The 26,954-nt window shown below is 37.9% G+C and overlaps 3 protein-coding genes across 3 annotated transcripts in view; 1 reads left to right on the top strand and 2 right to left on the bottom strand.

The window, feature by feature from the left end:
* LOC134657499 (uncharacterized) overlaps nt 1–26,954 on the bottom strand; it is a 486,313-nt gene that overhangs the window by 29,815 nt on the left and 429,544 nt on the right. The gene's annotated exons all lie outside the window — the stretch shown is intronic.
* On the bottom strand, nt 14,887–17,631 carry LOC134657394 (uncharacterized). The gene is made up of 2 exons (XM_063512940.1): nt 16,744–17,631; nt 14,887–15,711 (listed from the first exon to the last, which is right to left on the bottom strand). Exons 1-2 carry the CDS (start codon nt 17,324–17,326, stop codon nt 15,134–15,136), a joined length of 1,161 nt encoding a protein of 386 aa, XP_063369010.1. The 5' UTR covers nt 17,327–17,631; the 3' UTR covers nt 14,887–15,133.
* LOC134657614 (mpv17-like protein 2) lies at nt 24,673–25,454 on the top strand. The gene has a single exon (XM_063513180.1). It carries the CDS (start codon nt 24,750–24,752, stop codon nt 25,362–25,364), a length of 615 nt encoding a protein of 204 aa, XP_063369250.1. The 5' UTR covers nt 24,673–24,749; the 3' UTR covers nt 25,365–25,454.

Below are 26,954 nucleotides of genomic sequence, written 5' to 3'. Positions count from 1 at the left end.
ACATCGACGCTTTACTGTTTCGTAATAACAAATGACGATCTTTTTGTGAAATTGTTAGTGTTTTGATCTGTTATATTATTATGGAATAATATTAACATTAATAAATTGCTCTGATAATTAGATTAATTAGCTTCAGATAATACATACGAGTACTTATATATGTAATACACCCTACTTACTAGATACCTATTCATAAGTGCTTTGTTGCTAGGCCTACATGAATATTTAAAGTATAGGTACCTATTTTGACTTTGACTGTAACTTCGTATAAGATAAGTAAAGTCTAAGGAAAAAACGTGCCTCGAAAAACCAAGAAAAATGTATGCCCGAATAGATGGCGCCATACCTTTGGCCTATACTGGTGTAGATGGCGTCACCGTTAGATATTTAACAATTTTAAGACATCGGATCAGAACATGGGTCAAAGGTTTCTATATATTTTTCTTGATTTTTAGTTTTTATCCTGTGTCGAAAGGTGGCAGTAAACTGTGACTACAAAATGTAGTATGTGACGTAAGACATTATACACTCTATTCATCCTCAACCCTCTATACACTCTCTTTGATTTTAGTTTAGCCATTTTCGAATATACTTAATGAATGGCGTGAATGTGAATGTCTATTTGCAAGTTCCCAATTGTTTCTGAAATTGGTGTTTTGTGTAAGAGTGAAATCACTCGTTTGTTTACAAAAGCTTCCGGTAGCTTTGGAAAATTGACTTTTCATCTTTTTTATTTGGGATCGGATGTTTTAAAGATGGAATTGTGTCCAGCTTATGAAGAGCTGTTTTAACTCTGAGACCAACCTCGAAAAACTGCCTCTGTCAGACAGAACGCTGTAAATGCATAGCATAGCGGCAATAAAAATACATACTTACAAACAAACATATTGTGAAATTTTAAACATGCTTCGCGCCGGATAGACAGACGGAAGGACAACACGTGGACAACACCATAGAGAAATATAGTAAGACAAGAGTGCTCACTCCATACATCAGTTAGACTATTAATTTCAGTGTCTACATCTAGCATCGAGTAGCGGAACTATCAGTACTGCTACTCGACAATAGATGTAGCACCGACCGGAAAGTCTTATCTCAACAGCATAAGACTTTCCGGTCGGTGCTACATCTATTGTCAAGTAGCAGTACTGATAGTTCCGCTACTCGATGCTAGATGCTAATAGTCTTTTTGGTACTAAAACTGATGTATGGAGTGAGCAATCTATGTATTTTTTTCTCTATGACAACACGGACCTAGCTAAATATTGAACGTTTACATCGCCATCTGTTGATAATAAATTGTACTGTCACGATCTTGTTAAGACAACCGACGTCATGAATGAAGCGTCTTCACGCAGTTGAGTTCATATTGCTATTCGCCGCTAGAGGGCGCTATATAACATACTTTTGTTGAGGCTTGTTCTATAAATGCTACGTTTTTGTTAATTTGATATTATTTATCTGTGATAATTATTGACTGTGATTAACGTGATTTTTAAAAGGCTTTTAATTTTTAATCTATTACTATCTGTCAGTTTGTAACAATTCCTGTTGCATACATAAAATATGTCGCCGCTACCCCACCATAGATGGCGCAAGCTAACCGTAATTCTCAACTATTGATTTTAGCAGCACCCCTGAAAATGTAGGTATTCAGTCTCCTCCATACTCATCATGGGGCCCTGGTACATTCAGCAGCACAAGCCATCCGGGGTAAGTGTAGCCGTTTGACAATGGCGGCATGTGGACTTGTGGAGTGAACAGACGACAATTTCAGATTCGTCTACAATTTAATTGTTTTCGCTTCGTAAAGAAAATAAGTCATATACATAGTTACTTAATTGGGCCACCGATACCTAAATTATCAAGTATAGTGGCTCTGTGAGTTGTAGACCTGGCGAGCATAACCTAAAACTTCGCCATTTTGAAACTTTCCAAAAACTGATCCGTCAACAGAAGTCTATTTAAGCTAGCTCACAACATTTCAAAAAAATCTGTTAAGAATTGCGACTTGCAGTCGATCGGAGACCTTCACTAACGCTCGGTCAATAGCACCGGACCGACCAAAAAGACCGTCAAAAAAAGGTCGTTGTGTCGGGCGGGTAAGACCAGACGATTCCAAAAGATGGAATAAAAGTCCTCGGAAATTTCAGGAAAATTTCACAAGGAACAAATAAAACTTTCATTTTGGAAATGGATAATTTCGATTCCTATAATATGAGTTTCCGAAATTATTCCATGTGGAAATTTCACAATTTTGGAAAGTTTCCGACAGCACATAAGAGGCATCTTTGCATCACTGTTATTACACCCTAATTTTATTGAAGTACTTAAAAGAGAAAGGTGCCCGCAATTTTCGAACTTCGGTGTTCGCGGTAGTAGGCCAGTAAATGATGGGCGCCATGCCGTGGGAATGGGCTATCTACTAGTCAAATCATTTTCTTTTTCCGAACTGTCAAAACGATTTTGCTACTGTGGAATTTATATGAAACACTAGCATGTGACGTCACGATCAAATCACCTACTCTTTATAGTTTTATACGGGTTTTAAAATAGAAAATGTGTCTAAAAATAACTGCCGTCTACGTTTCTCTATTAATCTTCTGGTGCTTTATTTCATGCATGATGAAAAATAATTTATTTTAAATACAGTCAAATACCCTATTGAGGGATTATTCATTATTAGCCCAACCCTTCTATTGAGAGACGGACTGTGCTTGAAAGTGGAATGTATTTAGATGTTATATGCTTATGAAATCATAATGACTTTAGGCAGACTGTCAGGCGTCAGCCCTTTGCATTTTAATTTAAATACATTGCAATTTAAGTGTGTGAAGTTCTCAATCCACTTTGGCGGCTTTTGCCTCTACCGTAACGTGTAGCTAATTGCACATGTAGAGGCAAGTAAAGGTATAGGGTACCTCTACCGAAGGCCTTCCCTTGTGCCCTGCAGTTTAATGTACCTACCTATTTAAGGGGCCCACAGATTACCAGTTCGCCGGACGATATCAGCCTGTCAGTTAAACGCAAAAGGTGACAGTTCCGAACAACGTAATCAGTGGGCCCCTTCAATGCCCTTCATATAGGCATTTATTTATAAATGGTAATAATAGAATAAATAAATTAAACATTAACATCAAAACTAAACCTTAATAAAACATACAGTAAACTTATAAATAAAAAAATGCTCCCCAGGGTCACCTTCGTGCGTTATGGTGCCCAGAGGGCCTACCGCGAACCACGTTCGACGTGTTACCTCCCTGTCACACTTACGTATGAATTTACAAGTGCAACAGAGAGGCAACACGTCGAACGTGGTTCGCGGTAGGCGCTCAGAAGGCTGGCAGCGTTACCTTTTTGGATTGCCAGGCTTATCCTCTGGCCGAGGTAGCTTATATAGGCTGATCATACAATTGTGAATCTTAATTGACTATCCTTGTATTGGCAATATTTGAATAAAAAAAGGCTATCCGCTACAAACCAATCGTGACCTTTTCACACGACACCTAATAGCTGTCACAAAAAACAAATAGTGACAAGGAAAGACAGTGCATGCTGCATCTGTTTTTGTCGGCGGCGCCAACCCGCCTGCCTTCTGGTTGCTATAACTCAGGGCGAATTTTACGCAACGATTTTGCTCGAGTGACCCTTTTTTATGGCCCACTGTGCGGTTTGGGGTCATGCCCAAAGACAAGCAATTTGCGAATATTTAATTTGTACAGACAACTGTAGAAAAAAATAGATAAATAGAATTTATTAGATACTTACTTCTGCCAGAGCCGGACTAACCAAGGCATCAGGCCCCAAGACCTTGTAATTCTCTGGACTCGTTTTACATGCTCATCGGTTTTGTCAAATTAAAAAATCCTATAACCTCTCGCAGCCCAAAAGCCTAGAAAAAGGTATTTCATTATATTTTTAATCTGTATTTTGATTGTTCAAAACTTCACTTGTCTTGGCATGGTCTTGACTAGAGGGTAAGTTATAATATTGGAGCTTCAATTCGCCATGGGATGTAATTAGACACTGACAAAAATGTTGTTTAAAAAGTAAAAACCTAACTTGCTGAACAAACTTTTAATGAAGAAGACAGTTATATTGTCAAACGTGAAATACGCGTCATTCATTGGGGTGTTCGTTGCTTGTCTTCATCAGCAGTTCCACTTCATCAAACGTCACATTTTTGAGTGGAGATGCGTGATTAATTGATGAAAATAAAAAAAAAACACAGCCGAATTGAGAACCTCTTTTGTCATTTGGAAGTCTGTTAAAAACATGTTGGCAGTTTAGTGGCAAGATTTAATACCTATTTAACAGCCAACACTGGTTCGAAGATGTGTCATGAGTAATAAATTACATATTATTGGAATTAGATGCACGTGCAATACAATGGTTAGTTGACCGAGTGAAGGTCTCCATTTCAGCTAGATTGGGGAAAAATGTTTTCGTATGTCTGTCTGTCCTCTACATATGTCTATATAATTACCTAAAGCCTTTGTCGACTCATCTGTTTCTGGATTGTTTCAAAATAACGAAGCCTTTCGCACAGTCACAGAAAACAACCAAAAGAAAAAATTTAAAGCCCCCTACGCTATAAGTACCTATACGAGAATATAACATAATCAAATAAAAATATTTTTAAAGTTTTATTAAGACCTGTCCTGTACCAGGCGTGGCTCACTCCTCGATTTCGTCGCTTTGCTACAGGTAGCTAAAAGTACATCCGTTCCACACCAATTTTGGGGAAAGCCATAAGCCGCGCGTGGCGCTGTCGCCACCTAGCGGCCATATCTGTGGTGATCGTAACAGACGCGTTTTGTTAGAGAGTGAGTCTTCTGTACCTAGTACTATTATTTATTCTGTGCCTGTACTGTTCAACAGTTTTTCTATACGAGTATAAGGCTAAGCCATAGGTCAATACCATCATACTTTTTATTACCATTTAAGCTATAACCTCACTCTCTCGTTTATTATTACCCCTGATAATAACCACATGTGTGTAACCGACACCATAATCTCCCACTGTGCACAGATTCGGCATTTATGTTTGACGTAAGCGATATGTTCATGGGGATTGGAAAATCAAATATGGAATTTAATACGTGGGGGTAGTCGGCTGATCCATTTTAATTGATATTAGCCAAACATTCTGTGTGTTTGTTTCTAAATTCGTTCATTTACCAGTTGCACAATCATTTATCATTTTAGGGCAGATAATTTTGAAGATATTCAATAGGCGAAACTTTAGCATTAATTTTTATCCCAGCGCTGTAATGCATGTGAGGGGAATGGGTCATTCTGTGTTTTCGAATTTACTCAATTAAATCCAAGTGTCTCAAATCAAAATGGCTGGAGATTTTTGCTGACGCGGGCACCAGGGTTGCAGAATCGTGAGGAGCTTCACGCTTTCAGGAATTTCCAAATCGGCAACATAGATGGCTCTGGAGTCTGGAAACAAGATTTGTAGGTTAATTTTCTAGGAGTTTCCTTCGAATGTTGAGGGCGTTAGTGCGTGCGTTGCGGATAATAAAACAAAGATTTTTCATAATACATATTGTGCTTGACAGACGATTTTTTATTTTTTGCGTTTGGTTTTCTACCTTGCTGTGAAAATCTTTAATTCGACATTACAAGCATCATAGTGTAATTGCACAGCATGTTTTAAATATTGACTCTACATAGTTTGTAGTATAATAATTTTAACATCTTTCAAGAACTAACTTTAAAATACCACTAGTTTGTTCCGTAAAACAAATCCATTTGTTCTTAACGCTAAATGCTGCAAAACACTTTGTTCCGGGTTACTAGGAGAACATGAAATTGCAAGAGGTTTTCGCCACCAACGTGAATCATTCTCAAAACATACTGACTCCATCCATACAATCCAGCAAGTCTGACCTAGGATTAAGTGTAACGGCTACATCTTGCGGTGTCAACTTGTACTAGAAGCTTGAGTTGACGTACGTACACGGCCGACGGGCAGCAACGCGCTTTTTTAACTTTCGATGGACCTTATGTCTTTGACATAAGGTTCATCAAACGTCAGTCTAGTGTGTGCACGATGGCATTAATAGGGGTTGTGAATTTGTGAACAAGTAGGCTTGTTTTTAACTAAGCCCCTAGATGGCAGTGTACACAGGGTTCATTTCTATGCTAAGGGTTGGCGTTTTTGTCTGCATGTACCAGGGGAGCAAGGGATGAGGGTGGTGTTCACAATCGCGACACCCCCTATGTCTGAAATGGAAGTTGCACTGAAGCTCGCTAGATGGCAGTTTACTAGGAGAGTGTTACAGCAATTTTTCACTTGGACTGTATAAAAAAGTTCGTCAGACAAAATAAGTGAATGGCTTTTAAATATTATTTTTTTTGGTTTGTAGGTTAAAATGTTTTTTAACAGTAGGTTAATTACTCGTAACTATCGGGTGTAATGATACCTATCGCTGAAATAAAAACTGGTCGTTAGACTTCCTTTATACTCTGTGGCAAAGTATTTTAACAAATAATAAAAAATATATAAAAAATAAATCGCAAATATACGTCCCTCGCAACGAACATAGATTAACAACATGCTGAGATGAGACCATTTCGTGGCACTTTATCCTTTTATTCTCTGTTATATCTCTTGTCATCTCTTGTTATATCTCTGTTATATCTGTTACATCTGTTTCTATTTTGTGTTTGTGCTCACGAATAAAATTATTTCTATTCTATTCTATTCTATTTTTTCAGCCCCACTTGAGTTTTTTCAGCGGCAGGGCGGGCGGGGGCGTGCTATTGACAAATGCCAATATAATTTATTGGGTCGCCGGCGCCAGCGCACGTTTTTGTCACGCTGGGCGACAGATAAGCTGCTGCTTTCATGTCATGTAACCTGACATAGAGGCAAAACGTCTCGGAACATGATTCCCACCAGATTAACTAATTTGAAAATAACTGATTTGTAAGACTTCGGTGTTCCGTGAATGATGTTTTGTACGGAAATTAAAAAGTAAGTATGCTATCCTAAGAAAACCTATTGCCGAATTGCCTGCGGCTTACCTAAATTGGATTACCTTTATGGAGGACGTTTGACGCACCACCAGAAGTGGCTCTCTCCGCGATTTCGTCGCGCCGCTACAAGTACCTACAAGTACATGCGGCCCACACCAATTTTGGTGACTATTAGCCATACTGCCCTCCTAAGGTAAAAGGCCGTATTTTCAAAGAACACTATATTAACCCCTCATTTCCCAGGACCTCTCAAATCCATACAATTCCGACTCCTATTGGAGCCACTGGGATCTGAGAGGTTAAGATACGGCCTTTTACCTTAGGAGGGCAGCATAGTAGTTGCCGCGCACCGCGATGTAACGGACACCTGCTCGCCCTTGCGCCACCTAGCGGTCATATGTGTCGTAATAAAAGCGTTTTGTTAGAGAGTGAATCCTCTGTACCTAATAGTACTATTATTTATTCTGTGGCGCCACATCTCATAGATTTAAGTTCTAATTTGTCTTTCCTAAAACATATACTGGTGAGATCTATAAAAATTCTTCGACCGACTGAAGAGAACCCAAGTTTTAGAGTCCTATGCTATGCTGCCAGTCGGACGGATCATATCTGTATATAAGTTTTGCATACAGTTGCTATTACATAGGTATATAAATATAATAATGAATGTAAACTAAAAATATCCAATTTGTCATGAGCGAGTGGTGGGATGAGTAACTGGGAGCGACCGGCAATTAATCGGGCATTAAATCGTGCATGTGGAGCCGATAACACTGAGAAATACTAGCGTACACTGTTGGACACGGAAAACGGGCAAGCAACGGGCTTTTACAAACTTCTTTAAAAATCGCTAAGATGAAAGAGGTAGAAAGACTCGTAGACTAATACTTCATCATAAGTCCTGTGATGATTTTTTAGAGTTCCCTACCCAAAGGGTAAAAACGGGACCCTCTGTCTGTCTGTCTGTCACCAGGCTGTATTTCATGAACCGCGTTGAAATTTTCACAGATGATGTATTTCTGTTGCCGCTATAACAAGAAATACCTACTAAAAACAGAATAAAATATATATTTAAGTGGGGCCATACAAGAAACGAGATTTTTTTGCCGTTTTTTGGGTAATGGTAATGGTACGGAAACTTATGTGCGCGAGTGCGACTCGTACTTGGCCAGTTTTTAGTGTACCGCACAAACTTTGTTCGCGGTACACTTATGGGATCACATCGGTCTTTCAAATCAGTTTTTTTTACAAAGACCGCCAAGCTAGAGATGGTGAATGCAAGGCAGAGTATTAACGACAAGACCAAAAATACCTAATGAGCTTTTGCTATACGGCTACCATCAGTTTGGCACTGACATTTATAAACGCCATCGAGAACGTAATTTACTTTCTATACATCTCGCTCGTACTCGCATATTAGTGCGAACGAGATGTATAGAAAGTAAATTACGTTCTCGATAGCGTATACACTGTCAATGACTCATGGTACAGGTTCTGGTTCCTGTTGCACCTGTATTACGGCAGTAGGTGATTTAACTGGCTGAAAATGATGCTAAATGATAATATTAATACACAATCGTAGATTAATTTGTCCCGCGGTGTACCGCGGCGCTGGAACGGGAGTCCGGTGTCCAAATAAAAGCTAACGAGCGTGTACGGGGCTTAGTAATGGCGTACACCCGCACGGGGTTGTGGCATGATGGCGTTAATTTTTAATTAATATTATTAATGTATGACTAAATATAACGAGGAAATAAAGCGAAGAACAAAAGTAACGGACATACTCGAGCGTATCGATCAACAAAAGTGGAAGTGGACAGCAGGCTACATGCCGCGTGACAATAGGGAAAAATGGAGCAAACAAGTGACGCACTGGTACCCACTTGGCTGTAAGCGTACAAAAGGCAAACAAATAACCAGATGGGAAGATGACATCCAACTTACTCTAGGACCCAACTGGACCAGAGTAGCCCTGGACAGACAGCACTGGAAAGAGTTGGAAGAGGCCTATGCCGACAGGCACACCGCACTAAGAGACATTCTATAATTTAATCAATGTAACTATATCTCACAAACCAAATATCTAAATCTGTATTTACAAGTGTCTCTTATATGGATTAAAGGCTTATTCAATTTAATTTAATTAATTTTTATGTATGACTATGTAAGGTATTACAATTTAAAGAACTGGAGGATGTAGATAAAGAAAACTCTCAACAAGGTGATTCGATGGTATCAATGGTCATCAAGATCGCAGAGAAACCCTTGGCCCTTGGATGAGGGGAGGTACAACCGTTGGAGGAGGCCGAAGTCCAGCAATGGAAAGACAGGTACATGTCGAATACTTCACAATTTTATTTCTTTCTGTACGTACAAGTATCTCATAATCATACATCGGTGTTTTTGGTGTGGGATTTTTTTACACTAGCCAAAAAATAGGTAAAAACAGATAATATTTTAACATTTCTAAGCACAGTTTGAGTTTACTACCTATTTTTAATTAATAGTTTGGTAATTATTTTACAATAAACAAAGCTATAAATACACGAAATCAATCACCAACAACGCCTTATGCTCATAAAGTCAGAAATCATCATCAATATCAATACATATTATAAAACAAGGTCCCCTGCCGCGTCTGTCTGTCTGTATGTTCGCGATAAAATCAAAAACTACTGTACGGATTTTTATGCGGTTTTCACCTATTAATAAAGTGATTCTTGAGGAAGGTTTTGGTGTATATTTTATAAAGGTTTTGTGTAAATTCGTTGAACTACCCGTGCGAAGCCGGGGCGGGTCGCTAGTATTCAATAAAATACTTAGGTACCCATACCCCTTGTGCGTGTGCGCCGGGGCATGGTATCGGACTATCGGGCCAGATACCTTGCCCCGCGATAACCTTAAAAGCCCCAATATTAATACATCAAACACCACGTGCGCCATACATCAAACGTATATGCGTAACAGCAACACTGACCTAAGGTGAGCTATATGCCGTTGTAATACGGTTTCATTTCAGTTAATATTGTGTAAGATGGTACGCGTATGACTCGTCTGTGATGTCTGCATGCATTCCTAGTCTATGAGGCAAGGATTGTTCGGGAAAAATTAGATCAAGATTTGTCTGCAGGGTGGATGACGTTCGAAAAATCACTTTTGGATGAGACTAGCACAGGACCGGGACAACTGGCGTAAGTAGTAGTACACGAAGAGAGGCCTATCAGTTGTGGGCGACTGAAGGCTAAAATGATGATGACGATGAAGTCTGTAGGGATTTTGATAGCACTGACTGGGCAAAGTTATTCGTAAACGTCAAACTTCTATGAAATTATGAAGCCTAGGTACTGTCAAAACCATTGCAGAGTTATCTCTCTCTAATTTCGTTTTGATCGAGATGCGTGTCGATTTCTTTCAGTTTAGGCAAAATTTTGTATGTCCGGCTGTCCGGCAGTTTTCTTTTGTAGGTATATCGGATTTCTTTTCTTGTGACATTTTGTGAAAAGAACGAGGAAAAGTACAAAAGTAATAATTACCTAATATGGGTATGAATCATGTGAGCCGTACCGTACACCTTCATATGGTTATGCGTGGTCCGACACGTACTTGGCCTGTTTTTAGTTCAAGGTACCTAATTAATTGAAAGGGTCAGGGGAATGGCAATAGATACCCTTAGCACCAGGAATGACCCGGAGCGGGGATCAAGTCCCCTCTCTCGCAAGCGACTCCCGAGCTCCCTAAAGAAGGACCGCGCCTCCGAGCACCAACACCATTGGGTGTTGGAGACCATTGGGTCTCCACCGTGAGCGGAACAAACACATAACCACCCAAGCTTTTCCCGCTCTCTAAGTATAAAATAAAATAAATAAATATTAAATAATAACACGATGCTTGTTTTATATGTATAAAATAGTCTTCATTTAATTTAATATAGTCGTTATGTTGTATCTTCGTTCTGTGTAACTTTTATTTTACTATTTGTTCACTGTACGTTATTTGATGTCTTTTTCTTCTTGTCTGTTACCCTCCGTGATTCTTCTGGCCTGATTGTCTCATCGGAAGACCAGCGCTGGAAGCCACCAGCAACATGCTGAGATGAGGCCATTTCGTGGCACTTTAATCTTATTTTGTGTTTTCTTTCATATTATGTACCTATTGTCTGTAAATTATATCCTATTCTATTCTATAATATTTATATATATATAGTTTGGATTTGTTGGATAGTTATCCATCTACATTTCAAATTAGCCTGCACTATTTCGTAACGCAATATAATCGGCTAATATCTAACAATATTGAATGTTTGATGGCTTCTGTTATAGCTCACCTCGCTGTCTGTCTGTCTTTAATGAAATGCTAGTAATGCTAGTTAGTATTCCTGATTTACTTTTTGGCCAGTGGCGTAGCTAGGCGTGGGCGAAAGGGGCCTTCGCCTCGCACTTAGGGGGGCCTCGTAAGGCCAACCTTTTTATTACCATGGGGAAATACATTGAAAAAGGCCTCGCAAAATGTGGTTTTCGCCCACGGCTAGATTGGTTCACGCTACACTACTGCTAGTGGCTTTGTGAGCTGTATAATAAATTGGTAAACTTAGCTAGGAACTTAAAAATTATTACATAGAACTTTATTGCTCATCATGGTTAAAAATTAAATTTTAATGAAGAATTGGCTTTGGCAACGAGTGACAAGAAAAAGTTGATTCACTATTTTCTCATATTTTACAATATTTATTTTGTCATTTAAGTAGATGTAGTAAACAAATGGAACGCTATTTTCTGGCGTAAAAACATTAACCGCACTTAACCTCATTAATAACTTCTTAAACCAATGAAACTAAACAGTAATTACTTAATCTCAGCTTAAAATTTTACGGCCATTAGTCAAAAAAAGTTTAAAACCGCGCACGCTCCCCATAAAACTGTAAAAGCTTTTAGGGACAGGTGGGGTTCGGTTCCCAGGCAGGTCCGGGCAGTACCGGCTTTTGGGGATGATACTGCCAGTTTTAGGGTTCCGTAGGTCAAATAGGAAGAAATACCATTTGGGGTAGAAACTCTAGGTCCATGGGGTCCCAGCGCGCATGAGTTGTTCGCAGAAAAAGAGCTGGCGGCTACCTCACACAACGTATCAGCATTGCGATACAGCGAGGAAATGTCGCCAGCATCCTTGGTACAATGCCTCAAGGGCCTATTTTAGATTTAAGCTAGTTTTTAGATTCTTTTAGTAATACCACTGTAGATATCTTGTTTGGAAGAAATACAGTATAATAGGGAAGTACTTACATAATATGTCGTCCATGCAAAGATAAACTTGCTTTGGAAGTAGTCTACTAGTATTTGTTTTCGGAGTAATTCGGCATAAACTTATTTTAATGTATTAATGATAAAATATAAGGACCGGCCCTCTATATAAATGAAATAAAAGTATTGCTGGCCTTTATCAATAAACATTTCTTATATGAATAAATAAATACAGAGTTAGTCTGTAATGTATTTGTAATAGGGCCTTGTTTTATACGCATTGTTTTACCTTTTGCTATAGGTACTATATACAGGCTGTTTCCTGTAACAGGAGCAATAAATTAAACTCCTCAAACTGACCAACATTTGTTAAGCAACTTATAAAAATACATAACTTATGTTTTGATTTTTATTACACTTTAAAGTTTATTCTAAAACGCAATGTATTGAAAATTTTGTTACGTTTAAAGCGTGACAAGCAACGTTAAACACACTGATGTCAGCGTAAGTACATTGAAGGCAATATTTATTTTGTATGAAAAAGGATTCATAATTTTTAAAAGTTGTTTAACAAAAGTTTTATAGTTTGAGGAGTATAAATATATGTTTTAATTATTTGCTCGTGTTACAGGCAACATCTTGTATATATACTTCTGCGATACTAGATCGGTTCATTGTTATAATTATACCATTTTCCGGAGCTTTAAATTTTGCCACGGCACGATTTTGTTAACATGCCGACTCGCACTTGACCAACTTTTCTTGGTGCATTCTGTGATCCTGTGCGCGGGAACACATGCGCGGGATCGTAGCGCCGGCGCCGTCGCCTCAGTATTGCAAGCACTTTTATAAAGTTGCTAGGTGAAAGGTGAAGGCTAAAAGTTCCTAGTCGTGAATTTGAATACCTATTGTGAGTGAAGTGTTCGAATAGACATTCCATTTTTGAAATTTGTAATTTAACGTATGGTCACAGAATAAATAATAGTACTAGGTACAGAAGACTCACTCTCTAACAAAACGCGTCTGTTACGATCAGCACAGATATGGCCGCTAATAGGTGGCGACAGCGCCACACGCGCGGCTTATGGCTAACCACCAAAATTGGTGTGGAACGGATGTACTTTTAGCTACCTGTAGCAAAGAGACGAAATCGCGGAGTGAGCCACGCCTGGTATGGTTTTCAAACTCACTATTTGCTTGTCTTTCGAGTTTGATTATGCCTCTCCACTTAGGTAGAGTCAAATTGGGACATACTTACATTCCACGACTCTTCTCTTTCCGAACAGACTCTACGATTCAATTGTCTTGATATTACACAACAAACGAACGTTTCAGACGCATATTAGTCGCTTGTCTGCAGCGCCCAGACAGTGTAGCGTGTGGTAGCAATTCAGATAAGGCACAAATTGAACAAAAACGCCTTGTGGCGGCGGCGATGAGAAAACTAGGGGCGGCGAGAGAGTGTAAACAACAATAAAAACTAATTAAAGATAATTGCATGATATAAATAAATATAACTTGATATGAATAACAAACAGATACTTTCAATTTAAGTAGGTATGCATAAATAAGTAAAATAATTATTATTTAAATGAGTAAAAATATGGGTGCACACAACTTTCTCAAAAATACCTTTGTCCCATACCTGGCTAGTCCTTATGTCGGCAAATATAGGATCTTTTTGGGTTCCGTACCCAAGAGGAACCCTTCTCCTAAACCTCCGCTGTCCGTCAGTCTGTCTCTCTGCCTGTCTGTCCGTCTGTCATAGACACTGTAAAATATGAACTAAACAAGGTCTTTTCATATACGAGACACGTAGTTATTACAGTTAAAGATTCAAACCTCAAATCAGTATATAGCAACAAACAATAAAAACAGGCCAGGCGTGAGTTGTGATGCACAGAAAACTTGTGATGGTAGCAAACCCTCGGGGCGCTAGTCTTACTCGCACTTGCTCGGTTATTCTTATTTAATGAGATAGAGATTTGGTTGAACATTTTTGAAGTCTTTCTTATTTCAAATTATTTTATCTGATTTTTTTTGGCATGGCATGGCATCACAGAGAAAAAATAAAAAATATCAATTCTGGAATATTGTGTAAAGTTTTCAACCGTTTACTAACAAAACCACAATATATTATAATAATCATTTGTTTAATTTTAAATGGAGGCATAATCGCTTGCTCGGTATTTCGACCAGCTAGGTATGTAATTAGAAGATTTTTTTATAGGTACAGTCAAGCGTAAAAATATGGGTACACCCATCATACCTACTCAAAAAGACCGTCAGCGAATTAAGAACTATGGGACATATTTTTGAGTAAGTTGTATGCAGGTATATGCACCCATATTTCTACACTTGATTGCACCTAGGTCTTAGGTTTTAACATGATGGAATAATTATATATTAAATTAACTAATGATGTAATTATTCCACTTTTTTTATTTCAAAGAAAGCGAAAGGAAAATTGAAAGAAACATTTTATTTAATTGTGATTTATTTATTTACAAATATATCTAATACTTTGGCGTAAGTCTGTTACTGTCTAATAACTTAATAATACGAAACAGTACAGTCAACTTTAAAATACGAAAACAACTTAATAATAGGTACTTATTTTAATATTTTTTACATGTATTTTCGCGCATAAAAGCACAAGATATAATCAAAATTAAGGACATAATAACAAAATAGTTGTAATACTTTGGTATTCAGTCTAAAATGGCACATTTTAAGGCAAGACGTTTAATAACTAAAGACAGTCGAAAACTAAAAATTTAGACGTAGGTATAACATTATTACGTCTACAAAAAACAACTTAAAAACCAATACCTAAATCAACCTAGAATATATCAAATCATAACAGTCGAAACAATAAAACTTATAAGCACTAAAAAACGAATTCCACATTAAAAACTGTCAACAAATTGTAATTTAGAAAAATACTTTTTAACTTCCGGCGTATCGTTATATTCTTTAGGCATCTCGTAAGAATGGTTAGCATAGTACATTCCCACATTAGAACTAACTTTTTCCTCAGTTTTTTCTCTAAAAAACTTGTTTTGGTTCTCTTCGTAAGGAAAGGTATCTTCGAAATAATTCGTTGACAACGATTCGTCTTTCTCATATGTGTCAGCGATAGATTTAAAAGTGTCAAAGCTAATGTCTTCTTTTTCTTTAATTTCTGGTTTGAAGAATTTCCTGCCTATATTCTTGCTTGGTTTAGCATCAGTAGATGTGCTTACTTCATCCGGTTTAATCCTTTTGCTTTTGTACCGTCTGTTCTGGAACCAGATCTTGACCTGCGTGGGTGACAGGTGTAAGTACTTGGCCATCTCTTCACGTTCTGGTGCTGAGAGGTATCTTTGGGCGTTGAAGCGCTTCTCAAGCTCATGGACCTGGGTTTGAGAGAACAGGATCCTCGGTTTTCTTTTGGCTCTCTTGTCCTTTCTGTCCATATTGTCTGAGCACGGGCTTGTCGGAGTTTCTGTTGACAAAGATTAGACATTTGTAAGAAAAATTTATTTTTCTTTGCACACCCGAATATTTAGGTACCTATGTATTGTGTGAATGCCAGAAAAGGTACTTAAGACTAGACAACACGACCCACTATAATTACTTACTATACTTACGCTATGGTATGCCCAATTTAGCTAGAACCCTAAATGCCGGAAAACTAGTAGGTATTGATCGTAAATTAGTGATTTCCAACAAACTAACTCACGTGATGGGCCCCGCAATCTATAATAAATTACCCCAAAATATAGTCGAAGCGCCTAGTTTGTCCAGCTTTAAATACCGCTTAAAAAACTGGCTAGCTGAGCGCCCGTTCTACAATCACGAGGAATTCTTATTGAATAAATTATGAGTAGGTATTAATTATTATTACCCACTGTAATGTTGACCTTTAACCTTATTAATTATGTACTAAGTATTTTTAACGTTGCTATTATATTTTTCTTCCTTGACGTGTAAAATGACTTTACAAATAAATTAGTATGAGTATGAGTATGGCTCAACAAACGTGGTTTGTGACTGTACATCAACAATTATTATGATAATTATAACCAATGTCTACTTGTTGCGTTTGCGTTACTATATAATGGAGTATCTATAGCCGGCGGTTTAAAAAAGAGAGTTAACACGTTTTAATGTATTGTCAATACGCGTGTGACAGCTCCCAAACTGCAAGCATCATGGATATGCTTGTGTAAACGTTTTCTGTCTGCCGGACCGTTAGCAGGCTTAATTGCCATTATCTATGTACTAAAAACATTTATAACTACCTCATCTCTTTAATGCAGCAGTCGGCAACCTTTTAGCAGCCAAGGGCCACATAGTAGTTAACGAAGTTGACGCGGGCCGCACTTTGTTAGTATTTATGACTTTATCAGATATTGTCGTTTGTCAATATTATATAAAAAATAGCCAGGGAGGCTCGCGGGCCGCAAGTGACAGATTCACGGGCCGCAGGTTGCCGACCGCTGCTTTAATGGAAGACGACACAATCTCTACTTACTTGAATTTCTCCTGGACACTGTCGGCAGCTTCTCAAACGTCTCCATGGCAGGATACTGCGGCGGGTCCTCAATAGGCGGCGCAGTCTTCTCAGAAAATCTGTCTTGAAACTGTGACGTCGGCGTATGAAGCTCTCTCTCATGTTCCTTTGTTTCTACATGAGGCAGGACATACTGATCAAAGCTCTGACACACGTTGTGACAATAAGGGTTGTAGCTGTAGTATTCTTCCATCTTCGGGTCGTGGTAAGGCTCGCTCCAATAAGGCTCTATGTTTTGCATAGGGATATTTGGATAAACTTGTCCGAAGTATTCAGGGCACGTTTGAGGCTGGTACATGTAGTCGTATCGTCGTTCGTTTTTCCAAGTTTCTGTCCTTTCATAGTTGTATATATTCGTCTGGTTGATGTTGAGTATGTCTTTGACGGAAAACGGTGTGTTTAAATGGCCTGTGTCTTCTAATTTCGGTCTGTAAGTCTTCTCTAGGAAATCTTCTTTCTTGTCCTCGACGTCTATGTAGCAGTTGTAGAAATCCTTGTTGTTGTAAGATGTAGAGATCTCGTTGTGTTGTTCAAAGACCTCCATCACTTAATTAGTAGGTCACTAATAGACTTGTGTTGTGGGCTAACCGTGGAAGACTGATGGCGATTGCGGCGAAGCCAATCCAAGCGGACTCAAGTGCCATGGGCGGGGCTATGGTCCCATCTGCCCCTCTCACACGTATGGGGATACGTGTATGCTTGTCCTTGTCTCGTCCCCATGTTTACTACGGTAAATAAAGCGGGTGATTTCATTTGGGCGTAAGATATTTGGGTTGTTTCATGGTTAGTTTGATGGGTTATAAATTTGTGTCAATTGGTTATTTATAGGATTTATGCGTAATTTATGGGTTATTATTAAATCGTGTTTTAGCTTTAATTACTTTAATACATGTGTCAGGATTAGAAACTTTAGAAACATTTTATTGACTAAGTAGATACAAAACAATAACATATAAATAATGTATGTGTGTGATCCACACATACAGTATACATTATTTATATGTGTATATTAATTAAATGTAATTAGTAAGTTAGTCTAATTTTACATGTTTTATGTGAATATAGTCAGTCTTCAATAATTTCTTGCACAATGTAGCGCGTAAAAATATCTCAAAACAGGTACTTACTTGTAAACATTTTACAATTAAGTATGAGAGCGATGTATATTTTTTTCGAATTCGACTTCAAACTTTATGGGAAACAAAGGGACGAGTATATAGGTACTTTGTTTCCCATATTTTTATTGTATTGACTTATGCAATCAGTGAATCTTTGGTTTAAGCTTAGCTGAAACTTTTTAAAAGCCACGACCCTGACTAATCTCACCTACAGCAGGCATATCGCGTTGCATAACATAGGATCTTTACGAGGTGATAATAGGCGTTCTGTTTAAGTGACGGAGCTGAGGTGCGAGCCGCGATGTTTACTCTCGTCTTTCGTCGCCGAATCACGATCAGCCGGAGTATTCTCTGTGAAAACGAGAGTCCAATTATTAGAGTGTATTCGGAAAGAGAAGAGTCGTGGAATGTATTGGGCCCCATACATTCCACGACTCTTCTCTCTCCGCACAGGGTATTTGACTACTATAGTCAAATAAGTTTCTTTGTTCGAACTGTCAAAACGATTTTATTACTATGAAAATATGAAACACTCGCATGTGATGTCAGTGTCACAATCAAATTACCTACTCTTTATAGTTTTATATACGGGTTTTAAAATAGAAATTGTGTCAATAAATAACTGCTGTCTATGTTTTTCTATTGATATTCTGGTGCATTATTTCATGCATGGTTTAAAATACCTAATTTATTTTAAATACAATCAATCCAATACAATACTCTTTATTGCACACCTCACATACTCGTAGTTTACAATACATGTACAGTAACATAAACAAAGACAATTGGATAGAAGTAACAACAGGCGTTCTTTCCAGACAAACTTATATTTATTTTCATCTATTTATTTAGCGGCCAAGGTGCTCACAAATATCTGAAAACGCCTCTATTGTCAAGGCGCTAGAGTGCGTGTTTAGGTTTTTTGAGCACCTCGGCCGCTCTGATAAATCTGATGGTGCATGGCTGTATACGTAGACGTTAGCTTTTGACACTGTCAGTGACTCGTGGTACGGGATGGTACGGGTAAAGGTACTGACATTAAATGTAGGTACCTACGGTACATTAATTAGGTATATGCTGGTTCGAATGAGAGTTGGACTCCGGTTCAATGCGTTTGGATTGACACCCCGGGGGCCTGTGAAGTCGCCGCTGTTTGGGTGACGGGAGCTACTATGTGCTTTTATAAGGTCAGCCAGTATTATTTGATTCCATGTATGAAAATAGTCTCAATTCTCATATTTATGATATAAACCAGTGGTTTTTAAAGTGTGGGTCGCGACCCCCAGGGGGGTCGCGGCACTTGTCCAAGGGGGCAAAGTTTTGAAGGCAAGGGGCTTCTTTTGCTAAATGGGGATATTCAGCCAAAACGCATATGTAACTGAGTGAATGATAGAAAGGTGCGTTCCAAAACGCATATGTAACTAAGTGAATGATAGAAAGGTGCATTCCAAACACTGGTCTGTGGTTCCAAATTTGTTATATGTTCTAGATAGAAAAACGTAGAAACGGAGTTTGGGGTCGCGAAAAAATTTTAGTGGTCATAAAGGGCCGTGACACCATAAAGTTTGAAAAACACTGATATAAACAATAACGGGACGGGTTTCATTAAATTGTTTTACTTACTTACCTATTTAATTTACACACAGTAGGTAGGTAATATGAGTAGCGTAATATGCAGGTAAGTACCTACTAGAAACTTACAGCAGGGACAATATGCGGGAAAATAATGTTTGGTCGTAGAACCACCACCACTCTTGGTTAGATTGGAAACCTGTATCACCCTGTATTGTACAACTACGCCTGGAATTATTACTCACGCCACTGGCTTTTTTTTACCTCTCTTAAACAACGGTTGCATAAAATACTATTATCCCTATAGTAATAGTCATTCAATAAGACCTAATACATATTTACTGTCCTATTAAGTGCCTATTAGCTGATTCACCTCGCACCAAAACAATACCTGGGGGCCTACCGCGAAAACTGAATTTCGCAAATTGCTTTTCTTTTACTCTCATTAAGACGTAATTAGAGTGACAGAGAAAAATGCCCGCAATTGAAGAGTTTCGATTTTCGCGGTTATAGCCCTGATTATTTTTTCGAACCCTAATACTTTCGTAACATTTACTTAAACATCACACGAGCTCCACAAATCCACATATTTGTAATGGGCGGGTTGATTACGTCCCTAATTAGTTTACATACGCGTTCATTAATCACCGACAGAGACGGCGCGATGCGAGCGACGAGCGCGGAGCGATTCTTAATGATCATTAAGTTGATTAATGATTACTTCTTAGATAGGTAGGCGCTAAAAGTGGGATGGGACGTGGGACGATGTGTACCTATAGAAAAAGTTACCTATTTTGGAATCTGTAGTTAGAATTAATCATTAGATTCATTAGTATCTACTAATGACACATATTTTATGTAGGTAGGTATGTAAATTAACAATTGGCTGTGTGTGCAATATTAGCGCTTTCCTTTACTGTATTTATTTAATAAACTTTAAATATACAAGATACAAAAACAAATGTACGAGCGGGGGACTTAATGCCAAATGGCTGTCTCTATCAGTGCGTCAAAGGGCTAAATATGGTCGGAAAAATGCATATGATGAAAAGTGATATTTAAAAATGTTAACCCCAAAATTTCACCTTTTTGCTATCCACGGTTGCCAGATCGAAAGGCGCTATTATCGGGAAAAAATATAAATTTTTCGGGATTGTGGGCCTTAAGTCGGGAAAAAAAACCATTCAAATTAAATTAATTGTATTGGCACTACGTCAGCTGCTCCGCCCAATCTCGCTACGCGCGCCTTGCGCGCGCGCTGACGGGCTCGACGCGGGTCGCTTGCTCGCTCGACGACAGTTCGGAACTTGAAATTATTGTTTTATAACGTGAAGCTGTTCTTCGGGACAATTTTCACTTTGTCGGGAATCGGGAACATGCTAAAAATCGGGAGAATCCCGACCATCTGGCAACCCTATATCCACCACAATATATTTCACATGGGTATATACAACAATCGTCGCTATTATTGAATGTTACCGCCTTTCGCTTATGATATGTCGCACACGCTGCAGATCTAAAATATAATGATTGCGTGAACAATATATTTCATGTGAAATATTTTTGAAAACATACTGGTAAGTACTGGAAAAACAGCCTGGGATTTCTAATAATTAATAGTATTGGGCATTAAAATTCCTAATTTAGTAGTAAGCTTTCATTGCTAATAACTTCAATAGAGAACACAATCTTATTTCTAGCCATTAAATAAGAATGTGTCATGATCATGACCACGAAATTTTTGAAACGTTTTTAGGGTTCCGCACCCAAAGGGTAAAAAACGGGACCCTATTACTATAAGACTTCGCTGTCCGTCCGTCCGTCAGTCCGTCCGTCCGTCTGTCACCAGGCTGTATCTCATGAACCGCGATAGCTAGACAGTTGAAATTTTCACAAATGATGTATCTCTGTTGCCGCTATAACAACAAATACTAAAAATAAAATAAAATAAATATTTAAGGGGGGCTCCCATACAACAAACACGATTTTTTGTTGATGGTGCGGAACCCTCCGCGCGCGAGTCCGGCTCGCACTTGGCCGGATTTTTTGTTATGGTAGGTACCTATTGAACCTTTTGACCAATGAGTAAATCCTTATTTCAGTGTTTTGTTTCTATATAAGTAGGTATACCTATTTATAATACTTGATCAGTGAACCAAATTCGTTTGGATTCGCAGTAACACTCCATTTTTTTATACATTTGTGCAATTTGACACAATAATAGGAAGTGACCAACACGTGCCCCGTTTTTTGCGCAATAAATGTAAAAGCATCCGTTTGAGAAACAAACATGTCTTCAAAACGAACAACGCAAATTAGTCTTTATTACAAGCAAGTAAGAGCTAGGGGATATACAGGGAAGTTGTACGTCTGTCTCGTTTTTTCTGGGTGTCAGTGAGCCAGACGGAATCAGGTTTCATGTGAAAAGGTCAAGATAAAATATATTTCTGTTTATAGTCAATAAACAAATGTGTTTAGTATTAGTTCCAGCTTATAAAGGTATGGGCTGTGGCGCCTGCGCGGCGGCTATGGGGCGCATTATTTATTTGACAGTTGACAGATGCCAAATAATAAGAAAGTTTCAGCTGGCAAAACTTTAAGTTCAAGAAAAGCGCGCCTTCCTTCCCCTTTCAGTCACACTATTTCAATACGGCGTTATTCATAAACGTCTGCTAAGTTAATCAGCTGATGATCATCGTTTGTCCCTCTCTACGGCATAACGACAGATAGGGACAAACGACGATCATCAACTGATTAAGTTAGCAGCCGTCAAGTAGTAAGTAGGTAAGACCTATGGTTTTATCCTAGCAAGGCCATCTGGATTGGAAGGTCAGACATTTTGTCAAAACTAGTGCTTACGCCCTGTCTTGGGGTTAGATTATCTACATCTACTCGGAAGATTTAAGTAGGTACAATGCAACCGGGAACGGCGCTGAGGTAGCAAAACTTGGGAGCAATGCATGATGATGAAAAACATAATAATATCTAAAAGTACCTAATTTTAAAAAATATAAAAATATTTTAAAGACGGTTTACACCTCATAAAATACCTTTAACAGGTCTTTAATCTTAAAGTGGTCGATTTAAAAAATGCATAACGCTCAGCTCGAAACGTGTCGTTTTGCCAATAAAGTAGCAAGTTTATGATCCTAAAGTATTTGTCAAGTGGCCTGGTTAAGTTTAGAAGTTCTTTTTTACCTTAAATTCCGATCGCATATAGTTGATAAGTATGTTCTAGGTATGGGTTGGTGTGGGAATGTAAACAATTTTATTTATATTCTTTATAATTACATAATTAAATAAGAAATACTTTTGAAAAAGTGTAAATATAGATGGTCAACCAAATCTTGTCAGTAGAAAAGGCGCGAAACTCAAATTTTCTATGGGACAATATCCCTTCGCGCCTACATTTTTCAAATTTGCCGCCTTTTTTTCTACTGACAAGATCTGGTTGACCATCTATAATATACATTAAGTACCTGTAGAAATATGTTTTTTTAAACGGTCAATGTAGCGTATGCACGCTAACGAGTCGCATTTTGCGAAATGCTTATTTAAATTTTATCAGTTTGCAAAACTACACAGCTTAAAATATTTTTAAGCCTTAAGCGCCATCCAGTGTCGAGTAGTAAAACTAAACCATTTTTGACTACAGCGCCATCTACTGACTACCAAGAATATTGCGTGAGTTGTCAAAATGCTACCACATTTGTTGTTGTAATCTATGCAGTCTAGATGGCGTTAAATTCACTTTGTCTCGGAGCTTGCACTTAATCCGATAGATGTCGTTGATATTAAATTTGCCTTAATAGCAGGCTACATAAAAAATATATCTTGCTTTTGAGTATAGATGGCGCATCAATGTAGATCAATGCTGTGTTACAAAATCATTATTGTTTTGTACTTGTGATAAAATGATAGTGAAAAAAAAGGTGAAATGTTTCGCTTTCATTTCAGTTAGGTAACAGGTTAGGGTGACTGCTATAAGTACCTAGTTATCTATTGGCCACTACATCTACATAGTATCTAATTGGCCTTTCCTAACTAATCAAAAATAAAACAAGCCAATTGAAACCGTATTGTTAAGCGGCCAATTACTATGTGTCACCATAATTAATTATAAAGCTTTTATAAAGCACGCAACTAGTGATTATAAACTAATTAGATTATTATTATCTACTATTTATTGAATAGGTATAATGTAAATGGTAGGTAATTAAATAGGTACAGAAATTTACAAACTTATAACTAGGTAAATATAAAATTTAAGGGTATTATGTATATGCTATTAGGCCATAGGTACCCGGCTAAATGTAACTAGCACGCTGCTGGCGTTTCCTCTGCATGGCTAGCGAAATACGCTGGATTAAAAATGCGCCGGACCTGGGGTCGCCGCATTTCTCTCGTAGTAGGCGTTGACCTAACTTTCTTATTTTATCTACTGATATAATTATAATTAATCAATAGTTGGATGTTTTAATTAATGGATTACGAATGCGTTTATTCTACCTATTCAGGTCCAAGAAATTCCTCAAAACATCATAATTTTGGATGATAACTTACAAACTGAGACATACATGATCAGTCTGGGTAGTCTGATCATTTAATCAGTCCATGGTGCTGTACTTAGCTATGCTATTGTTCAAATATTTGCGATTATGGTCTTCGTGTCGGACCTATTAGGCGATCTTATCTAAGCAATATCGAAGAAATTAGACGATCATCATTAGAGCAATCGTTTATCGCAGGCCACCCGCCTGGAACAATCGACCGATTCCGATATAGGTTGAGACAGCAATTTGGTCGGCGATCCTCTTTGAGATATCCTGCTGGCTAATATTCACTAGAAACTTTCTAAAACTCTTATCTACACAAATTTATTTATGGCAAAAACAACCCTTACAGCCGCGATATAAAGTTTAATGTTCAAAGTATGAATAAGTCAAGTTAGGAGAAAGAAAAGAAGTAGATTGGATAGGAAATGACTTAGCGGAACATGCAATTAGTCAATAGAGCAATAATTTTAAATGTTGTTATTTGTTTTATTAGTTCAAAAGGTCATCTTTAAATCTTAATCATCTAAATAGTTGATTAGGAAATAGTTCAAAACGATTTGTTTAAAACATCCGAACTGAAACTTTTTAGAAGATACCTTGATAGATAAAACTTGACAACCAATGTCAAAACATGTACCCAAGCCTTCTATTTTGGCAAGCTTTTCTAAGCGCCCTTATTATTTATCATTTAAATAAATACTAAACTATTTCCAAGAAAGCGATGACAATACTAACCAAAGTCCTGCATTTGCCTGTGCAGTATCCTTTAATACGCGGTATGGTTTCATATGCTGTCATATGGCCTACGTGCAGCATTGTCCAAGAGTACGTAGCAAATGGAACTACTATTGAGAACGCGGACTGGGCACGCGCCGCTCGATTCGGGTTCTTCGGGACTTTCTTCATGGCTCCTGTCTTCTACGGCTGGATGAAATACACAAGTCGCTTCTTCAAGAACAAAACCTTAACCACAGCGATAACCAGAGCACTGATAGAACAGGTCTCGTATTCCCCTTTAGCCATGGCCTATTTTTTCTTCGGGATGAGCGCTTTAGAACTAAAACCTTTCTCAACGTGCGTAAACGAAGTGAAGGAGAAATTCTGGCCGACTTATAAGATTGGCGTAGTTTTCTGGCCGACGGCACAAACTATAAACTTCTATTTCGTCTCGGAGAAGAACAGGATCGTGTTTGTGAGTGCCGCTAGCTTCGTGTGGACCGTGTATCTAGCTCACATGAAAGCAAAAGAGCAGCGGGTGGAAATGATCCCGAAAATAGTGGAAAATATAACAGATGAGGAGATGTACGAGTATACAAGACAGGATGAGGAGACATGAATATTTTACTTTTACATGTAACGAAGCTGTGGTTACTTTCGTAAGCTATTATAGCGTTTTCTAAAACTCGACCCAGATCTTATTATTTTGATGTCAGATTGCTGTAAATGGAACCCTACAAGCTACAAATTCTACGGTTATTGAGGCTAGTATTCGTACAAAAAGATAAAAAAATATCAGTTTCTTTGCATCCGATTTTTAGGTCATAACGTTTTCTCGAGTAGGTTCATCCTCTACCCGCCCAGACATTAACTTGCTAAGACAAGTGTATTATTTGTCAAGATACGTAGGTTAGGTTAGGCTAGAGGATATAGGACAGTGCCAAAACTGTTAGTTTTCCATTTTTCTTACCTTAGTGGCTACTATAAATTGTCTCCAATGCCAGGCGTGTCTTAAAAACGTAGAAAGTCGATGTTAAAATGTTTTGGTATCCTACGCACATAATAATCTACTTGATAGCACTTGTATCTAATAATTCAGAAATCTCCAATGCCATTAAACTATGGATAATTTAATAAAGAATTTTATTAATACGATATAATTATAAATATTATAATCGATCTCGTCGGGTGTGGCTAATGGCCTTACAACATAAATCCCTTGTCAGATTCCTTCCAAGCGGGCAAAAAAAGGTGAAGCATTAGAATTAATATCGGGAATGAATTTTGTAGATATTTTTATTGGGACATTAATCATGTTTTGTCAACGCGCAGATACCTAATGTTGCCGCCGGTTGGGTCCGTTTGACTCGTGTTTGGGATAAAAAGAAAAAATCACACGACCTTAGAGTGTATAAGTTTTGATATTTGAAGTGGTTATACTGAGTTTATGTGTTATTGATGTAGATGACCTGCCCCGGCTTCGCAGGGGTTTACAAAATCTATTAAAAAAACCGCATCAAAATCCGTTGCGTAGTTTTAAAGATCTAAGCATACATAGGGACAGACACTTTGTTTTATACTATGTAGTGATATGGTCACCTTGGTTAAACTATGCTGAAGATAATGACTAATGAGATGCTGCATCAATGCTAATATGATTAAAAAAAATACGGAAAAATGTAACCAATTATTTATCATGATAAATCATTTAGGTAGCACAATAACTTAACAAGACATTTGAGTAATTTTTAAAAGCTCCATCACAAGCATACTTATGTTATAAAATCTATCTTAATTATATCTTCGAAAATATTTGAGAATCATAAATAGCCATAAATGTCAACAATATTTCTCATAAAACCTTGTGATGCAATTTTTTGGCATTCTTTTATTACGAGCTCATGAGCCGAACCCATTTTTTATGAACCCAGCTACAAAACTCACGTTTCCGTCGTTCACGTCATGAGAACCGGGTCCTAATCGATTCGACACAGAAAATTGGTAGGTTCTACCTAATGGACATTCTTGTAGATGGTAAAAGTGACAGTGTATTCATATTTCATACTATTCAAGTTTGATGTATGAAGAAATTAGTAAGAATGAATTGAATGTGGAGCGCTTGGTACCTATTAGTAGTTTTACTTTTTACATTTTAGTTATTTCTTCCACAGGTACCTAAGATCACCTTCCATCTTGTGAGTTACATAGT

The sequence above is a fragment of the Cydia amplana genome, chromosome 20 (assembly GCF_948474715.1).
Source record: "Cydia amplana chromosome 20, ilCydAmpl1.1, whole genome shotgun sequence".
NCBI lineage: Eukaryota > Metazoa > Arthropoda > Insecta > Lepidoptera > Tortricidae > Cydia > Cydia amplana.
The sequence above is the reverse complement of the archived record's forward strand: the minus strand, read 5'-3'. Positions and strand labels throughout refer to the sequence as shown.

Excerpts from the sequence above, each read along its gene's own strand:
- LOC134657394 (XM_063512940.1), bottom strand. The coding sequence starts at position 17,326 with ATGGAGGTCTTTGAACAACACAACGAGATCTCTACATCTTACAACAAC. Across the intron at positions 15,712-16,743 it reads AGTGTCCAGGAGAAATTCAA|AAACTCCGACAAGCCCGTGC; the intron begins GTAAGTAGAGAT and ends CTTTGTCAACAG.
- LOC134657614 (XM_063513180.1), top strand. The coding sequence starts at position 24,750 with ATGACAATACTAACCAAAGTCCTGCATTTGCCTGTGCAGTATCCTTTA.